General features: G+C 35.4%; 1 protein-coding gene across 1 annotated transcript in view; it reads left to right on the forward strand.

The window, feature by feature from the left end:
• CADM2 (cell adhesion molecule 2) overlaps positions 1-21,427 on the forward strand; it is a 1,340,404-nt gene that overhangs the window by 1,173,684 nt on the left and 145,293 nt on the right. Inside the window, exon 8 of the mRNA XM_043991897.1 lies at positions 15,511-15,601. Coding sequence (XP_043847832.1) covers positions 15,511-15,601 — 91 coding nt within the window. The remainder of the gene's footprint in view (positions 1-15,510; positions 15,602-21,427) is intronic.

The following is a 21,427-nucleotide window of genomic DNA, read 5'->3' on the forward strand; positions in this document are numbered from 1 at the left end:
TAGGTGGTGTAGTAGAGAGAATGCAAGACCTAGGGTGAGGAAAGCCTTACTTCAAATCTGGCCTCAGACTTTTGCTAGCTATACCACCCTGCATAAGTCATTTAAATATCTGTCTGCTTCGGTTTCTTCATCTGACATGGAGATAATAAAGGTACCTAACTCCAGGTTATTGTAGGGATAAAATTAGGTACTTTGGAAACCATAAAGAGCTATACACAAGCTAACTATTTTAATTTTTATTATTAAAAATATGTTTAATGTACAAAGAGATATGTCACTCTATACTTGCCAAAATGGAATTAATCCCCCAAATACCAAAAAACACACATTCTACATATATATATATATATATATATATGTATATATATATATATATATATATATTTTTTTTTTTTTTTGCCAGATGATAAGGGTTAAGTGATTTGCCCAGGATCACATAGCTAGTAAGTATTAAGTGTCTGAGGCCAGACTTGAACTCAGGTCCTCCTGAATCCAGGGCTGGTGCTTTATCCACTGGAAGACCTAGCTGACCCATTCTAAATACATTCTTGCAAATTGTCTTTTCACTTTTATATATAAATTATGTATCCAATCATTTTCTATTATTGGGGAATCTGATTAATTTTTTCATACTATTGCCATAGGAGGCAGCTTGGTGGCTCAGTGGATAAAATGCTGGGCCTGGAGTCAGGATGACCTGAGTTCAAATATAGAATCAGAAACTTAGTAAGTAGCTTCATCCAACTTGTTTGCCTTAATCCACTGGAGAAAAAAATGGCAAACCATCCAAGATCTTTGCCAAGTAAACCCCATGGACTGGATGGTCCACAGTGTCATGAAGAGTCTGATATGACAGAACAACAACAACAACATATAGGGAAGAATTTTGTAACCAAAGTTTATATACATAATTTTTACACCTCTTGTCCATCTGTTGTTGAATTACAATCAATAAGCATAAAGTAAGCACCGACTGTGTGCTAGGCATTGTGCCAAACACTGAAGATACAAAGAAGAAAAATGAGAGATCCACAAGGGCAGTGTAACAACTGACACAATTGCAAAGTGCTTCTCTGAGGTTATACTTGACCTAAGCTTTTAAAGTGCACTAGGGATTCCAAGAGGTAGGAAAAAGGCATGGGGAAATGCAACATTATAGAAAAGAAACAACCAATTATGCCAGTTTAGGTAAGGCATAGAGTCTGCCAAAATTTTTAGCAAGCAAAACTGCCTAAGTGCTAGGGTACTGTGCTAAGAGATATTTTGTTGGGGAAGACAGAACATATAAAGGATCTGAAAAGGCAGGGGGAGGGAGAAGGTGCACCCACTATAATATGATGGAAGGAACAGTGTACTTGGAGTGCTGAATCTGCAATCCTAGTATCAATTTGAATCCTGGCTCTACTGCTTACTGACTGTGTGGCCCTAGGCAAGTTCCTTGATTTTTCTGGGCCTCATTTTCCTTACCTCTAAAAGAAGATTTTAATGATATGACCTCTAAGGTCCCTTGTGACTCTAAATATATGATCCTATAATCCTGGTTAAGGTTTTTGGCAGACCCTCAGAAATCCAGTACTGTAGTAAAGAATAGCTCAAATTTTATCAGATACTGGTCAAATATATTATTGTACAGCAGAAAGAACACTTCATTCTGACAAAAAAGGATATGGATTCAAATCTCAGCCCTGCTCCAAGAGATCTTCACTGGGTCTCACTTTCCTCACTTGTAAAGTGAGTAATTTGGATTACATGATCTCTCAAGTCCTCTTGAGAGAGGTTATGATATTTGCTGTATCTATATAACAAAATCACAATATTTCAGTCCTTAAAAGTAAAAAAAACCAAATCATATAGGAAAAAACCCAACCAAGTTTAAGTTAACATTTCAGAAATTTAAATAAGTACTTCTGTTGGAACTTCTTTAGAAATATAGCTTACCGGGGGCAGCTGGGTGGCACAGTGGATAAAGCACTGGCCCTGGATTCAGGAGGACCTGAGTTCAAATCCAGCTTCAGACACTTGACACTTACTAGCTGTGTGACCCTGGGCAAGTCACTTAACCCTTATTGCCCTGCAGGGGAAAAAAGAAGTATATCTTACCTCTTGGCCTTAAATGAATATGAATCAGCTCTGTGATATTGGCACCCAGGAGTCTTAAGGTGTGTTCTATTGATAAGTAAATATTTATTAATTCATTCAACAAAGATTCATTGGTCAAGGATTATGTGTAAGGTATTATAGTGGGCTTTTTAGAGAATCAAAAAAAAAAGATTGCATGTGAGGGGTGGAGCTGTTAGGCATTTAATAATAAGCACATTTAATATATATTTATTGGCTTTTGATTAAATTTGTGTGTGTGTGTGTGGGGGCAATGAAGGTTAAGTGACTTGCCCAGGGTCACACAGCTAGTAAATGTCAAGTGTCTGAGGCTGGATTTAAACTCAGGTCCTCCTGAGCCCAGGGTCCTTGCTTTATCCACTGTGCCGCCTAGCTGCCCCTGATTAAATCTTAAGAAAAAAGTTTGATTATAGAAATGTCAAAGAGTGATGGAGTGTTCTCAATGGCACAATATTTAGCATTATTTATAAGAAAAAATTTAGAGAAATGATAATCTTTTTTCTCCCTAGAATTAAAGATAAAATATATATAAAATAATTAACATATATTCAGATCTTAACTGCAGAAAAAATACAACTGCATAATAGCATATATGTCTGATGCTTCTGTTGAAATTGAGAAATTAAATTAGTAAACATAAAATTCATTTTGCATTTACTAAATCAATTTAATGTAGTCTCACAGATTGTCAAAAAAAAAAAGGTCTTGCCCTTGTGTCTGCATAGTTGAAATATCCAGTACTTTTGTAGGGTTGGAAAAATAGTCTAGATTCATTTCATAGACTAAGCAAACCAAAATAGAACAAAACTATGAAACTTACAGGTACTACTGATGCCAACAAATCTTATATAATTACTTTTCACTTACTTTGCTAGGGAACAAAAATTGGTGAAGAAAATGAGACAGAAATAAACTTGACAAATGGAAACTTTTAGGGAAAAATATGAACTACCTACATTTTAAACATCCTTATTATTAGCTTAAAATCTACTCTAAAAGAAATCCATGTTGTATAGGATGCTGTAAACAGTAGAAAGCTTATAATAATCCTAGCCTAGAATGCATTTAGTTATTAGCCTATTTTAGTAATTTTTTATTCTCAAGAAAAAAGTAGTTCCTTTTTTTCTCCAGTATTCTATAAGAATCTGATAAAATTTTATCTCTCCACTCTACTCCTTTCCCCTCTTATCTTCTCCCCTTCTCTTCAAATAAGAAAGGAGACAGGGGGCAGCTAGGTGGTGCAGTGGATAAAGTACCAGCCCTGGATTCAGGAGTACCTGAGTTCAAATCTGACCTCAGACACTTGACACTTACTAGCTGTGTGACCCATGGCAAGTCACTTAGGCCTCATTACCCTGCAAATAATAATAATAATAATAAACAAAAATAAATCCATGTGAAAATTAAAAAGAAAATGAGGCAACTAAAATTTTTTAGTTTCACACAAAAGGACAAGGCATTATATCCATGTTAACCCATAAATTATCTTTTGGGTTTTCTGTTTCTTGTTAAATGAAAATAAAGAAGTAAAATTATTGCTACATATGGAAGCACAAAATAGAGGACTATTTTTGTACAATAGTTTTATCTGTTATTCACTATGTTGCCATCACAGATAGGCCTCAGAGTTCCTCTAATAAACTTTCTAAAATATCCTAAAGGCAAAAAAATTATGTTTAGAAACATGATGTATTGTGATTTTCCCCTTTTTCTCAATGGAAAATAGAGATGAATTTTTAAAAAATATATAAATAAATATAAAACAATTCTCTTTGAGATTCAAACCTTTAAAGGTGTTTTTCCTTTGTCTTTTGCTTAGTTAAAGAAACCCCCTGTGGAAGTGATCAAACATGAGAATACTAAAATGCTCTTTATACATTTCAGTCCCCTAGAAATAATGACTAATTTCTGTAATAATCTTAAATTGAAGCCCAGCATTCTATACTGACTTATCAGATCCTTAAAAAAGGTAGCCACACACACACACACACACACACACACACACATACACACACATATATATTACAAATCAACACAATTCCATTTTATAAAGCAATTTTATTCCTTATGTATTTAATAATGAATATAGAATTACAAAATAAAATAATGGATATGAATGAATGTCAGTAAAATTATTTTCCTATGATATTTAAATGTAGATTAAGAATAAGTCGGGGGGGGGGAGCAGCTAGGTGGCATAGTGAATAAAGTACCAGCCCTGGAGTCAGGAGGACCTGAGTTGAGATTTGACCTCAGACACTTGATACTTACTAGCTGTATGACCCTGGGCAAGTCACTTAACCCTCATTGCCGCCCCCCAAAAAGAGAATAAATGAATAATGTCGTTTCTGAAGGACAGAAACTCAGAAAAAATAAGTACTAAATATATTAAATATATGAGAATAAATTACAGGAGGAGTTTAAGCTAATATGATACAAAGCAATTAAGTAATATGAAATGATTTATAAAGACATGCCAACATCAATGAGGAAAGGAAAAGTGTGATGTTTAGCCAAATCATTATGAAAAGATTAGAAACATGGGGAGACTATATAAATGGATATAGCAAGAGTTAATATGAACAAGCCAAATGTATAACACACACACACACACACACAAACACCAAAGGAAGGAAGTTGAAATGGAAAAAAGTGAAATCTTGTAAAATTCTGTACTTAGACTCTCGTAAAATCCAATGCACCTAAACTTACTCTATGGAAAATACCATATACGAGAACTGATAATAAAATGATTAATACATTTGGCCTTGATTAAAAGTTCATTTATTTTAACATCAACTTATTTTGAGATCATATTTCATTACTTTCAAAACAGGAGTGGACAATAGAATGAGTCTTAACATATTAGTACCCATACTAGGGTTTTCACACTTTATGTTTTCCAAGCAAAAAGTTAAGTATTTAAAAGGGGAGTGTGTGTGTGTGTGTGTGTGTGTGTGTGTGTGTGTGTGTGTGTATAAAGACTTTGTATAGAGATGACTATCAAGGAGATGAAGGGAAGGGAAGGGAAGGGAAGGGGAAACTTGTATATTTCTAAGTTTTCTGTGACACAGAAGACACAGTAGTTCACAAAGCAGTGATGGAAATTCATGTTTCAGATTAGGATGCAAATGGGTGGAATGGGATAGTGCTTTGAGGAGAATATACTCACATAAATAATAAAGAAGTGAGAGAAATTACCAAGTTATCATGAACAAGCAATTCAACTTTCTGAGCCGGTTTTCTAATTTTAAAATAGAGAATCATAATACTTGACTTACTTATCACAAACACAGAATTGCAGTAAGAAAAGTTCTTTGAAAACCATAGAGCAAGTATATGATATAAATACAGAGAGCAAAGAAACAGGTAATTTTGGCTAGTTTATGGACCAAATGAGGTCCTCATCTAGATAGTGGACAAATAAAGGTTTACTAAAGGCGGAAAAAAGGACTAAGAACAAAGTCACTGCTTATAGAGGAGGAAATAAAGCTGGGACACTATTAAGAGCCTTGCAACTACCTAATGTATCCTGACACATCAATTGGAAAATATAAAGGGGGCTGTAAGTCTTTAAAGACTTCAGTAACTGAATGAATGAATCTGTGTAGAAACTGCTCTTGTGTCGAGCCAATGCCTGCTTTTTATGAGTCATTTTACTGTAAATAATTGAGGAAATGAGTAGAAATTGTAAAGGCTCAGCATATTAGCAATACAGGAAATGAAATGGATCCAGAAAAAAAAATTTAGTATAAAGTAGAAAAATGTAAATGAGGATGTTTACTTTATTTTCCTTTATCCTATGCTAATATTAAAAAAAAATCCTTTGTTGTTAGAGAAGTAATATTTCCATTTAAATAAGTAACACTGTCATATCTTCACTTTAAGAAATTTTGGCAGGGATATGAACAATGGATGAGAGAAGGGAGGGACATGAGGTGAGAAGAGAAATTAGGAAGCTATCACAATAGTCCAGGTACAAAGTGATGAGGGACTGAACTGGAATGAGGTTGTGTGAGTAAAGAAAAGGAGAAATATGGAGAAAAGTTAGAAGTAGAAATGATGCTATTTAGAAATCTATGGAGATGGAGAGGCAAAAGTGAGGCATCGAGGATGGCAAAGTTTTGAGGACACGGGTGCCTGGAAAGATGGTTCTTAAGGTTTTCAAGAAGAGGCTGAATGATGACTACTTGGGTACAATAAAGCAGGAATTCTTTTCACATGAGTTGAACTAGATGGCTACAAAGGTCCCTTTAAACTCTCAAGTTATGTGATTCTGTGTAAAAGTATATGGCAAAAATGATAAATTGACAGGTAAATTCCAAATATGATTGATCTGATCTGAATTTATATAAAATTTTCCTTAAACATTGTGTTCAATAAATAAGTAACCAGAAGCCCCTCCCCCACCAATAAAAATGTGGGTTGGGGGTAGGACTGGAAATTTAAGGTGGTTGGTTTGTTGATTTGTCTAAAAATTATGGATCACAGTGATCTAATCTCCATTGAACATATTGTCTTCTCTTTTCTATGAACACACACAAAAAGTGTAAAATCTACAGTGATTTAATCATTTTAATCCAGTATATGTTTCCTCCTAATAATAGTAATCTGTCACATGAAATCATGTCAGTGGTGGTGACATTTTTCCATAAGAGAATAACATGCTATGGTATGTCTGTGTATGATTGTTTAAATAATGATTGTGCTTTTGTAAAGGAACTGCCTGAAAGTTCTCTTTTCCTTCATCTTTAAAGCCCTTAGTAAAGTACACATATTTTTGACCCAATGGCTCTAAAAGCTTTAAGTACTAGTGCTTGTAAGATTGCCCATCAGGAAGTTTAATCTTGGCACTGACATAGATATTTTCTCTTTCCTAAAATATTTGTTAAGGATATGGAACATCAATTCTGTTTGATCAATATCTTCACTTTTACTCAAATCCTGGCTCATTCAAGTGTAAAATGAGGTGTCCTTACTTCAAAAGCTGATAGTGCTTTAAGAAATTCATGGAAAGAACCAACACTACACTTATTCATGAAAGATGTCTGACCACTAATTTAACCTTCTACAACCTCTATTTCTTCAACAAAGGATCAGTGGAAATTTTGTATCTTCTTCTCATTATTTTGTACTTTTAAGGAAATTATCTGAGTAGACTCATTGGCACAAATGAAAAGCAAAGATCCCTTTAATGTTGAAAATACTTTGCATAAAGTACAAATTAACATATTTGTTGAAGGAATGAATAAACCATTTGTTTGAAAGTGTGGTTATATCCAAATCAATTCTCTTGCAGTTTTGAAGGAAAAAAAATCTATTTTCTATTTTTCTAGTAACAAATATTCTCTTAGAGGAAAGGGATATTGTCTTCAATTGAATTTTTACAAAAAATTAGTTTAGCATGTATATATAAACATTTAAATATATGTATATATGCATAATATTTGAATAATACAATTATTAAAACCTAAATTTCAGAGCAAATATGGAAATCTTATATTAGTTTGTGTAAGGCCTAAATTTACCATTTCAGAACCAAAACAGAAGTATATTTAATCCGATTAATAGTATTGTATGTAACAATTAAATTATAGCAATAAATAAGGTACCAATCAAGGAATCCTAGAATTTCAGAGATGAGGTTCTCATAGGTGCCATGCAGCTACAAGATAACCAAATCTTGATTCTGTATATAGCCTTTCTTGTCTCCTTTTCCAGCTTTAGGAACTCTTGTACACATCATCTCTTATGTCCTCACTTGGCAAATTAGCTTGCAGATGTTAGGAAGGGAGGGAGCAAGGCATGGAGACAGTGGAGGGAGAGTGGAGGGAGGGGGCATGCACCCACATGGGGGCCTGAGACTGAGAAACTGGAGCAGGAGGTGGCATACAAGGAGACTTGGGCCAGCCACACCAGGAAGTGACCAGAAGCAGAGATAAAAAATGGCCTGGGGAGAGACACAGAGCTGGGCACAGACAGGAGAGGAGGAACACACACCAAGCCTGGGGACAGACACAAGGTACCAAGCAGGGACTGAGAGGACAGGTGGGTGGAGTGGAGTAGAGGTCTCCTCTTTTAGCATGGGAGGTCTCAAGTCAGTCTTTAGCAAGCCCTTGATCTAGCTACAGTCTCTCCCTCTATTCTTGGTCTTCGAACTGGAGGTGGGTTTTTTTTTCTTTTTTTTGTGTGGGGGTGAGGGTTCGAGTAGGAAGGAAAGGAGAGAGAGAGAGAGAGAGAGAGAGAGAGAGAGAGAGAGAGAACAGTACAGTAAAGTTAATATAGGTGGGTTTTTAGAATGTGGATTTAAAGTTGAATTTGTATTATGTAAATCCATATAAAGCAAGGTCTGTATTATAGTTTCACAAATACCCTAACTTCTCAGTTTCTCAATCTTTTCAATTCTCATAACACACCTCCACTATACCCCAGGAATGGTTATACTTTTATCCTTGTCATCACCCATAAACATTATACTTTCATGTCCAGGAATACCAAATATCCTTAAGTATAATCTTTTGTCATTCCTTATGCCTTATCCCTTCATCTCTCCTTATGCCTTAACCCTATCCTCCCCATCTCAGTACTTTGCAAGGCCATCACCTCTTCTTTGGATAAACTAGACTCTCTTCCCAATCCTGACCCACTCATCTATCCTCAAATCCCTTGTTCACTTCTATGGCTAATCATGTTAATCATTACAACCCTAATTCTGGATCTTTCCTACCATTTAAATGTCTTTACATCTATATCATACATGTACTGCTGAGGGAATCATGAAATCATGCTTTCTAGGTCCACTACAAACTAATCTCAAAAGGACCTTCATTGCAGCAAGAAATCCTTGAACTCCACTGTCTTCTCCAATCTTCGGAGCTGAGTACCTTATCTTATATTTCAGCCAAAAATCTGAGGCCATTAATTGAACTTTCTTCTCTCCTTCTCATTTTTACCATTATTCTTCACTATCTCCTTCACTCTAGTCTCTGACAAGCAGGTAGCTATCCTCCTTCTCACAAGGCGAATCACTCCAAATGTTCCATCTACTCTTGTCTTCTCTTGTAGATTGCCCTCCATTGGCATCCCTCTGATGTTCAATCTTTCCCTACCTACTGGATTCTAGCTAAACTGTCTAAAATATCTAATGAGTGGTCGCCAATAAATTATAAACTTTAGCAAGAGTTAGACTTTTAAGCATTTATTAAGGAGAATAAGAATTTGGTAAAGTGAGAGAAAAAGGCCTAGATTCCTATCTATTAAAGGGAGAGCACATTTCTAGCTCCGCTCTCCACCAGAGTCCAGAGGAAAGAGAGTGAGACCGAGCGCCCGTCTCTTCCTTCCTCCTCCCACTAGTCCGCGTCACTTCCTGACTCCTGGTCTTGCCCTCAAAGACCTTCCCTTCATGGGCAGAACTCTTCTACAGTAAGTATCCAGCAGGTGGCGTCATTCCAATCGTTACACTACAAACATACCCATTTCTTCCCAATCCTTAAAAAACAAACAAAAAATCTTCACTAGATCCTACTAACCTCACTAGCTATTGTCATCTATCTAATTTCTTTTTTAAATTTTATTTTATTTTCCAGTTACATGTAAAAATAGCTTTCAGAATTTGCTTACATAAGATTTCCAATTTCAAATTTTTCTCCCTCACTCTCCTCCCTCCTCCCCTCCCCCAGATAGCAGGCAATCCGATACAGTTTATATTATCTATATAATTTCATTACTTCATTTCTAAATTAAATTTATATAAGGTACCTCCATTTCATCTCTTCTCAGTTCTAAATTTTCTGCAGTATGTCTTCTGACCTAATCATTCAATTAAAACTTTTTTTCCCTGTCATTACCAAGGATCTTTTACTTGACAATTCTAATGAACATTGCTCATTTTTGTTTTTTTCTAAACTTCTATTTAGCCTTTGATATAATTGACCACCTTCTCTTTCTAAATACTCTCTCTACTTTGCGTTTTCATGACTGTCGTCTCAGAAGTTACCCTTACATTTTTGAGTGTTCCTCTTTCCTGGGTCTCCTTTAGTAGATCTCCTTCACTAATTATGGCTGTGACCAGGACTTTTCTTCTCTTTCCTTCTATTCTCTTTTGGTGATCTCATTGGCTTCAATGGATTCAATAATTTAGGGACTCTGTGTATTTATTTGATATTTATTCATTTATTCATTCATTTAGTAGATGATGTCCAAATCTGTCTCTCTGTCTCCTGCATGATATAAATAGATGAGAGAGAGAGAGAGAGAGAGAGAGAGAGAGAGAGAGAGGGGTACAGGTAGATCTAGATAGTTAGGGAGATAGTATACTATTTTGTGATGGTCTTCATATTGAACTCTTTCCCTTTAAACTCTTTCTATTCCAAGCCATCCACTATGCAGCTGCTACCATTTCACTCCCTACTTTATAAAGCTCCTTATTACCTCTAGGATAAAATATAAACTAATTTTTTTTGGCATTTAGATTCCTTCACAACCTGGCCCTTTTCAGTTTTTTCCAGTTTCTTTAGAGAGTCTTATGTTTGTTTGTTAGTTTAGATTTTTTTCTGTGCATTTTTTAAAATAATGATATGTTTGAAAAGAATAATTCTGACGTGGTTGGTGGTATTAGATGCAAATATCAACTAGAGCTTTAGGTGAATTTTCAAATCTATTTTCCCACAAGCTAGTGACCTTCTTGCAAGAGTCAATTGATGAGAGAAAGCTAGTTTACAGATATGTTAAACTTGCAACACAAAGGAAATTACCATTTTTATAGATCATGAGAAACTATTTTTATCCAATGGAAAAAAAAGTGGAGGTTTCATATTCAAGAAAAAGTTACAGCACCAGACACTCAATTAAACTGAAATATGAGCCGAGGTTAAAAGGACATGAATATTTAGCTGTAGTTTGCCTTTGGGAAACATCTACTGAATTTCTAAACTGACCCTTTATTCTAGTGCTTAGTGAACCAAATTAGTGGTAATATTGCATATCAAAAAAGTTCTTTCCATTGTATCTTCTGGAAGCTATTTGAAAAGTTCTTTATATTTGAGCTCTTAGTACCTATGAAGTTATGGTAAAAATAATTTCATAGGTTCCCTTTAGTGTATGGCAACTCAATACAAAATATTTCTTTTGCTAGTCTTTCAATTCTTCAAAAGCTCCATGATATCTTTGATGTGGATGCTATTTTTGCCTCAGAGATCTTAACCTCTCCATGCCTGGGAATAAGGCACAGTACTTATTCATAGAGTTATACAGTCTCAGAATCTCAGAGTGGGAAGACCCATGTCTGAACAAAAATCCCCTTTACCTAGAAACTGGTCATCCTGCCTTTACCCGAAGATCTACACCCAAGGGAAAATTTGCTACATGCTGAGGCAGGCCATTCCACTTTAAATAGTTCAAATTATGAGGAAGCATTTCTTTATATTAGTTCTAAATTTGCTTCTGCAAAATCTGCTAATTGTTCTAGTACTGCTTTCAGGCAACAAATCTTAACCCCTCTTCAACTGCTCCCATTTCTGCATTCTAGGCCCAAGCAGAACTAATCTGATTTGTCTTCAAAGGGATATCTCTTCTGATCCTTGGAGACAGCTATCATGATCCCACATTTCTTCTTTTTTCCATGCTGATCGTCCTCACGCCTATCAATATTCCTATGGCATATTCTTAGGCTTTTGAGTATATCAGTGTCCTTTCCAAAATGTGACACCCAGAATTAAACATACCATCTTAGATGTGGTCTGGCCAAATTGAAGCACAGGAGGATGATATATAACCTTCCTAATCCTAGACATTTGTCTAATTAAAGCCCAAGGTTTAATTAGCTTTCCCAGCTGATAATATTTCATCAAAACATCTGTTAAAATTCTGTCTAAACTCTTTCTACAGTATTCTCCTGATCTTTCAGTCTAGTAACCCCATCAAATACAAATAATAAGGTTGTCCTGAAGTTATTATTATTAAATTATTAATTATTAAATTGTTATTGTTGTTCTTTCTGAAGTTATGCTGTTGCTTTTTTATAGGTCTTCACCAAACATCTCTTTAATAATGTTTTAGGGTTTTTCAAGGAATGTAACTCAAGCTCATTGACTTGTACTTTGCAAAACCTATTCTTTTTCACTTTTAGAAACTGAAACAATGTTTGCCCTTGCCCACTCATATGGTATCTCTACCATTTTCCATACTATCCCAAATATCAGTGATGATAGCTCTTCTATTACATTTTCCAATTCTTTCGGTACCCAAAGATATAATCCATTTGGACCCAGGGAACTCATCAGAGGTACTGAGGTGTTTTCTTATTCCCCTAGTTAGTATATATTGAGGATGAACTGTCCCATAGGTTTTGTTTTTTTTTTTTTTTGGTAATTTTTTTAGAGAAAAAAAATAATTTTTCCTTACAGAAAAAAGAAAAACATGAAGCAGCTCTGCCTTTTTCTCTGACATTACTTATTTACACCAAAGTAGGGATCTTATCCCTTTTTTGATCCTTTTCTTTTCCTGCATAAAGCATAAAAACAAAAACAAAAACACCACCTAGTTTTCTTTACTAGCCTCAGGTAATTCTGAGTTCTACAGTGCCTAACACTATTCTTACTTAACTGTGCATTGCTTTTGTATTCACTTTCTGTTACTCCTTCTTCTAAACATGTATTGTTTGGTTTATTTATTTTTTTGGTGAGGCAATTGGGGTTAAGTGACTTGCCCAGGGTCACACAGCTAGTAAGTGTTAAGTGTCTGAGGCCAAATTTGAACTCAGTTCCTCCTGAATCCAGGGTCAGTGCTCTATCCACTGCACCACCTAGCTGCCCCATAACATGTATTCTTTGTTTTTTTTAGCAAAAAACATTTATTTTATTTTCCAGTTACATGTAAGGGTAGTTTTCAACATTCATTTTCATAAGATTTAGAGTTCCAAATTTTTCTCCCTCCCTCCCTTTCCTCCCCCCTCCACAAGATTGCAATCAGGTTATATATGTACAATCCACAAGTGTTCTCTTAATCAGTTCTTTCTATAGGGGTGCATAGTAAGCTTCCTCATTAGTTCCTTGGGATTGTCTTGGATCATTGCACTGCTGAGAGTAGTTAAGTCATTCACAATTGCTCATTGAACAATACTGCTGTCACTACACACAATGTCCTCCCAGCTCTGCTCACTTCACTATACATCGATGTTCAGTAGTCTTTCCAGGTTTTTTGGGGATCATCCTGTTTGTCATTTCTTGTAGCACCATAACATGTATTCTTGTTTGTTTGTTTGTTTGTTTTTTTTTTTTTTAGTGAGGCAATTGGGGTTAAGTGACTTGCCTAGGGTCACACAGCTAGTAAGTATTAAGTGTCTGAGGCCGGATTTGAACTCAGGTACTCCTGACTCCAGGGCCGGTGCTCTATCCACTGCGCCATCTAGCTGCCCCATAACATGTATTCTTAAAAATCTAGTTTGGTAGGTGACTGCCTTGTTTACAACTCTCCCTTTAGACAACTTTCCCTTTTCCTATTCTCCAGAATTTCATTTTTGAGTGTTCCGCATCCCTCTTCTCCCAAATAGCTTTGGTACACAGAATCTCACATATTCATTCTCTAAATCTTTTAAACTTCCTCTCTCAAAATCTAGTATATGTATATGACTATGACTGGCTTTTCTCTTTTCTACCTCAAATATCAGAAAAGAATATCCCCTTCCCCCAAGATTCACCAGCATTCATTTCCAAGCAATTACTCCCCCTTTTTGGAGCCAGAATAGAGTGCCCTCATTGATTCCTCTGCTTTTTGAAGGATGAAATGATCAGTAGGGCAAATCAAGAGTTCCTGCAGCTGTTTGGACAACTGAAGTTCCTTACCACTATTCTATCACCAATGCTCCATCTGTTTCCTCCTTCTGTCTTCTATGTGGTAGCAAAAAGACACTTTAAACAAAATGGTTGCCCCCAAAGGAGGAAAATGGTTAAAAATGCAGGGCTGCTTGGTGGCATGGTGGGTAGGGTGTTGGGTATGGAGTCAGGAAGACCCATTTTCCTGAGTGCAAATCTGGCCTCAAACACTAGCTATGTCTTCAACTGTAAAATGGACTAGAGAAAGAAATGGCAAGCCTCTCCAGTATTTTTGACAAGAAAACCTCAAATTAGGTCACAGAGTCAGATATGACTGAAAATAACAACAACATAGTATTAAGTCATGAGAAATAATATGAGGTCTTTCTCTATATAGATATACACACATATGTATATGTCTGTGTATTATCTCTACATAAGGAATACATTTGAGAATTTACATATATGAAGAATATATTATATATAATATGATTTATATTATACATACACACACATAAACTCATATATGTCTCCATCTAATTGTTTGGAATAGGACATAACCATCCAGAACTATATTCTATTTAGAGGTCTTCTCCCACCAAGTCCTATAACAAAATTTATCTTCCTTGCATTAGTATCTCTAGCTGATGCTGCTTGACAGAAAGCATGAATTTTATTGCTGCCAAAAATAAACTACATTTATTATTACAAAGTAAACTTTTTGAAAACCATACTTTTTTAATTAAAAAAATTCTACTAATCAAGCAGAAACTAAGGTTCTTTCTTTGTGTTTTTACAATAACAACATTATTTACATTGCCTACGATTTTATAAAGTTTGTACTTTTTATATTGACAGGAATATCATGCAGCATACATATGTTATGATATATGTAAATATTATTGTCAGCCTACACTTGGATTTTTTCTGTTAAATTGTTTTTAATGTAAAATGAAATATCTGAAATTGTATAAGAACGGCATTTAAAAGTTTATGACAAGATGCTAACTTTTATTGGCTATTTTAAAACGATTTGCTAACTTTACTAAAGGACAAGTACTATATTCTGAATGTTGTATTATTGCATTTTCAGAAAGATTTCTGCCTAATGTTTGTAAGAAGGTGGTTTAACTCTCAGCCCATTGTGGGATGCTCATTATGGGTTCCAGATTATTGCAACAATGAAAGTGTTCTTATTCAAATGTGCATTAATGCATTCAGTTCTTAATAACAGCATTCATAGACATCTATAAATAGACGAAGAAACAATTGTATGGAATGCTTGACATTCATCCTAAACACTTTTTGGCATTTCACTTTGAAATTCAGCAGTAATGTAACCAGTGAACTCATAAGTTATTCAGGTACTTTTCTTAGCTTTGCATGAACAGGAAGTTTTGTTCTTACAATTGCAGAGACTATTTTAGCAACTGAGAAAAAAAGGAGGGTTTCTTATAAAGTGTGTAATTTGAAGTCTATATTTGGAGAAATTCTGCAAATAGGGACAATATACAGTTAAACAATACATAATTTACATTAGATTGATTTTGCTAATACTTTTAAAATTTTTCTTTCTTCCTAGATACACCATCAGTTAAGATTATACCTTCTACTCCATTTCCACAAGAAGGACAGCCATTAGTTTTGACTTGTGAATCCAAAGGAAAACCCTTGTAAGTGACTTAATGAATAATTAATTAGATAAACTGTTTTTATGAAAGCATTTGACTGTGGAAAGCTATTATTTTTTTTTAAAACATATTTTCATAGGGTAAAAAGTGATCACCTTTTGAATTGTGTCCATATTAGACATCTAGCTGTGATATATTGGTTATATATATATTGGTTATATATTGTCTAGTGAAGTTTCTGGGAAGAATTCCAAGAATGATGAAAGGTTGTTTTTTATTATTATTTTTTTTTCCATTCGGTAAGATATTTTACTCTGAAAGGACCTTGGACTTAATTGGTCACTGCTTGCATCATGAATTTGATAATAGAAGGTGATCCTCTCACTGAAACTTTTCAAATTGCAAAGCAGTCCAGGCAGGTGCCAATTTTTAAGGTCCTTTCTGAATTTCTTTTCATTACAAGGGAAACATTAGCAATGTGGTGATTGTGAGACAAGTGATCTTTAACCACCAGGGCCTGAATGAAGAACTGGGAGGCATCAATTGAACAAGGAATCAAGTGATTTAGTAAAGACCCAGAGAGTTTCAGCTGTTTTTTCCCCCTATTCTTATCTACTCCACCTCCTACTCATGGCCAGACATAGTAGAAATCACAAGTATACTTACTTTCAAGTCCTGGATCTCAAGGGAGGCCTGATTGTAATAGCAAAACAATTAGACCCAAAACATAGGTAGTGAAATTTGGCATACCTAGCAATAAATAACTATAATTTCTAAAATAACTTACCTTAAAATGTTTCTTTTTTCTTACTGAAACAAAAACAAAGCAACCAGAAACGATTGTAACCAGGCATCTATTCTAATGACTTGCAGCAAGACAGTGAACTTAAAAACACTGTCACTTACCTACAATCTCTTCATATGTAAAATGAAATGCTGAGGCTAAATCATCTTTTGAATCCATTCCAGCTCAAAAATTCTTATTTCTATGGTCTAAGTGTCTCTGAACATCTATCTTATACTTATTCCCTGATAATGCTTATTTTCCATGTAAATTTTCAAATATTGAGGAGTCTGACTAATAATGGACAAGAAATGGATGGTAATCTTTAAGATCTAGCTGTCATTTATGAAGCTGTTAGAAAAATAAATTTACAATTGATTCGTATTTTAATTTAGATTTTAGTAGAATTGAATTGCCTTCTGAATATATCTCTTTATGCTCTAGCTTCTACAATATTAAGATTAAACCATTATCTTTTTATACTATACATTTGCTTCTAATGCAATGTAGGTTTTTCAAAAGATGAATTTTGCCTCATGAAATTTTTCAGGTTGTTGACTTGATTTTATGTTCCTCAGTTCTATTATATTATTCAACAACTCTATCACATCTCCATAAAATTAAATCTGTACTCTTTGCCAGCCATTATTTGTTATAGATGTAAACGTTAATAGTTAATATTGATAGTTCTTAAAAATATCCATTAAACCTGTTATTAGAACAAAGTAGTTCTTCTTATACTTTGAATATGGGCCATTGTTGTCTCTTGTCTTAGCACACATCCTGTAGGAAAACTGAGTGTTTCCTGCCCCTTGAAAAATTTTAGAAACATTTCTCAACTACAAACACAATGTTTACATAAAATAAATATATTTAATCATTATGTCTTCAATCCCATTTTTCTTTGGCCCTTTGTATAATACTTGAGAAGAAAGGGAAAGAAAGATAATGGCATCGCAGCTCTTCAATCAGCATCTTTAATTATACTTGCCCAATTGTGAGTAAATCCTTAGTACTCCAAGTCTTTTTGTTTTGTTTTGTTTTGTTTTTTTTGTTTTTTTTTGTCAGGGCAATGGGGGTTAAGTGACTTGCCCAGGGTCACACAGCTAGTAATTGTGGGCGGCTAGGTGGCGCAGTGGATAAGCACCGGCCCTGGATTCAGGAGTACCTGAGTTCAAATCCGGCCTCAGACACTTGACAATTACAAGTACTCCAAGTCTTTTAACATGAAAAAGGTGAAAATGGAGATAGACAAAATGGCAATCGGAATTTCTGTTTCGATTTGTGAGACTAAAAGGATAAATGAAGCAGTGTCAAAATGTCAGTGTACTGGCAAGAGACTTAAATGTCCTTCCCCGACTCTTACATGTTGATAGCACCTTCCTCTTTTCAGTCACTCAAGCTCAAAAACTTGTGTCACCTTCAATTACTTCCTCTCCCTTGCTTCCCTCCATCTAATTAGTTGCCAGTTTCTGTCAGTTCTCTAGCTATAGTAACTCTTCCATCCATTTCTTCTTTGCCATTCCTATTACATTTTTTTTTGGGGGGGGTGTTCCTGTTGCCTCAACTATCATGATAGTCTTCTGATTCCAGTATTCCTTTCTCAAGTACATCCTTTATATAGCTGCTAATATTATTCTTCCTAATGTACAAGTTTGATCAAAAATCCTTTGTTCAAAAGGTTCCTTTGCTCAAAAATCTTCAGTAGTTGCTTCTTTCCTATTGGATAAAATATAAATTCCTAAACCTGGCATTTAAGGCCTTCCCAATCTGGTTCCAACATTTCTTTTCAACCTTTGTACTATTGTTATTAGGCACATGCATTTCTTTCTTTTCTTTCTTTTTTTTTTTTTTTTTTGGTGAGGCAATTGGGGTTAAGTGACTTGCCCAGGGTCACACAGCTAGTAAGTGTTAAGTGTCTGAGGTCGGATTTGAACTCAGGTCCTCCTGAATCCAGGGCTAGCTCTCTATCTACTGAGCCATGTAGCTTCCCCGGCACATGCATTTCTAACAAACTGGACCAGTAGTATTCACTTTATTCTGATATCTCTTACACAATACTTCTATGCCTGGAATATACTGTTTATATTTACCATTTCTCTATTGGGTGGTAAGATCTTTACGAGAAGGAATTGTGTTGTTTTTAATTATGTCTATCTATGTATATACACACACATATTGCTCCAGTGTCTACTACCTTTACTTGCAATTTGGGGACCAGTTGGAAGAGTGAGTGAGTATGTGTGTGTGTGTGTGTATACACCTCTATAACTTCTAGACCTGTAATTTATTTGTATAGGGAATTACTGGTGTAGAAAATATGAAATATTTCAAAGACAGAACTTGAAACTAAGTTCATTTTATCCCCAAGTCTGGCCCTCACACTACTGCACAGTACTGCCTCTGTCCTTGCACAGAGTACACACTTAATGTTTGTTGAATTATTATTGAATTGCCAGTTCTATCCTGTTTACCCACCTCTCAAGGGTTTTCTCTTCATTATTTTCCTTCCTTCTCCTTATTCCCTCTGGGAAGTTAAAAAAAATTGACCATATATCCATTTTGATGTTAACTACTCTTCAAAGTGAAAAGTCACCAAAACAGATTTTTCTTCCAAAGAGAATGCAGTATCTTTAAGGGCAACAACTATATCTTCTGTTTCTTTTATAACCATATAATTCCCATATTATAATTTGAAAAATTCATGTACTCAGTAGATTCTTTCTAATTGATTATGTGATATAAGAGAAAGAATAGTGATCTAGGGGTGAGAATATGTGACTTCTGCTCCAGCCTCTGAGAAGTATAAACTCTGGCAATGGAAATGAGGCTTAGCTGTGGAAGAAGAACCCATCTCTTATAAAGGACTTACTCCTTGCCTGTTGGAGAGGAGGAGATTTGGATTTTTCTTCCCTCCCATTACCACTCCCCACCCTGCTGGCCATGAAATTTTTCATGGAGTTACTTGTCCGTTAGAGAACAACACACCCAGCAAGGACATAGTCTAGGAAGTAAAATCACAGGTCCAGAGGAGCCCTTTGAATTTAGGTTCAGTAGCCCAGGCCATTGGGATTTGAGAATGAAGCTTGGTTATAAAAGGGGAAGTTGATCAAAAGAGCCCTGATGAGTGGGTTCCATCTCTCCCTCTCTCCCCCTCCCCCTGGTCCGATTTAGGGAGGAAATTAGAAAAAGTAAGAGAAGAAATCCATTAATCAAAGGTTTCCTAATCACACACATACCCACCCTCTGAATCCCTAGCCCCATTTCTACAAAAAAAGAATCTGAAAGATATAGACAGAAAGAATGTCCAACAGACTGAATAGAAATAACCTTTTCAAATAAGGCAAAAATTATCCTAGGCAGATACCCCAGGTTTGCTGCTTCTGCACTTGGGCCTGCTCGCTCTTTTCTTGATTTTGGCACTTAGGGGAACAAGCTGAGGCAGCACAATGTGGCTCCATTTCTAAGGATCTGTTTCCCGGCCCCCTTTATTCTCCTTTCCCCTGCTTTATTCTGATCCATTTCTAGTGTTCAGGTATGGAACAAAGATGGCCATTTATTTTTACCTTGTAGCCGACTGTAGCCCCAGCTGTAATCTGAAAAAATGTCTTCTTAACTACAAAAGGCCCAAATCGGATTTTGTCCCCACCCTGATTTTAGATGGAATAGTCATGCTGATAGCTTTGAAATAAATTACACAGTGATGTGTTTAGATGAGCTACTATTGAGACTCCTGTTTCTAACCTGCCCTCCTAGATGCTAATGTTGTTTTGCTTGTTTTGAATGTGAGGACCCTAGTGACTGTTTATGAACAATCATGCCTTATTTGGCTGCTTTGGATTGAAGCCTTTTTGCCATTTTCCTGTGGAACAGCTGCATAACTTGGTACAGGACCAAGTTGTTCCACTTGACACTGCTGCCGAGGCATGCCATTCTACCGTTAAAAGAGAGATTACTGTACATGCCTGCCTATTGTTTTAATTTTAGTTTAAAGCGAGGATCAGGCTAATGCCAGCCACTTTTCTTTTAAGTCCACTGTATTTCTGCTCTAGTCTATCCCTCTCTCTTTTTCTCTCCCAGGATACCTTTTAGGCTGCTGCATTCATCCAATAAAAAAAATAAATAATGTACTTATACAATACATTTAAAAATCATGAACTTTTGTCCCCACTATCCCCCACCTCAAACAAACTTTGACATTTGCACAAAGAATTATCCAGAGAATACTTTCTCCCCCTCCTTTGTATTAAAGAATCAGCTTAAAGATTATTGTAATGATTCTGAAGAAATTTACTTCAGAGGGCCCAGAGAATTAACTGTTAAGTAAATACTTCAATATTTCAAGGTTCTTGGTTTCCCTTGGTGTGGGTAGTCACTTTGCTTGATTTGGAGCAGAACCCCAGTATGATTAAGTAGATGGCCTTTGAGATTTTCTGTGGCCAAAAATTTCCTTACCCTGCAGCCAGCCCGGTGATGAGGCTTCCTGAACTTAACAAGGCTGGCCCTTGGACAATGCACATACAGTCTGTCACTGGGCTTGTACCAGAAGCCTGATAGTGCCTGGCAGAGATTGTGGGATGCTTGCAAAACCTTTGAGAACATGAGAGTTACTACTATTCCATGATGAGGTATCAGAAAATGATTTTAGTGGAAGTATAAATAAATATTCTATCATATCCATTTTGCATTAAAAATAAAACAAGAAAAAATAATAATTGCTTATGTGTTAACATCATTTTCAGAACATGAGTCTAACTCTATTGTCAAACAAACTAATGAACCAAACAATAAAACATACAGTCTTTTGGGGACACTTTCATTCTCTCAGCTACTACCTGGGAAATCTGGTATGTATATGTACATATGTGTATGCACGTGTGTATGTATACACACCTGGTTATATATATGTATATATACATATCAGGTTTCCCAGGTACATATATACACATATGCATTCACATATATGTTCATATTCCTTAAGATATGAAATCAACTCTTTATTTGAAAGCTCAAAGTTCATAATATTACAGAGGAGATTTTTTTTTTTAATGAAAGCAAGGAAGCTAAATACAAATCATGCAATG

Source organism: Dromiciops gliroides, chromosome 3 (genome assembly GCF_019393635.1).
Source record: "Dromiciops gliroides isolate mDroGli1 chromosome 3, mDroGli1.pri, whole genome shotgun sequence".
Taxonomy (NCBI): domain Eukaryota; kingdom Metazoa; phylum Chordata; class Mammalia; order Microbiotheria; family Microbiotheriidae; genus Dromiciops; species Dromiciops gliroides.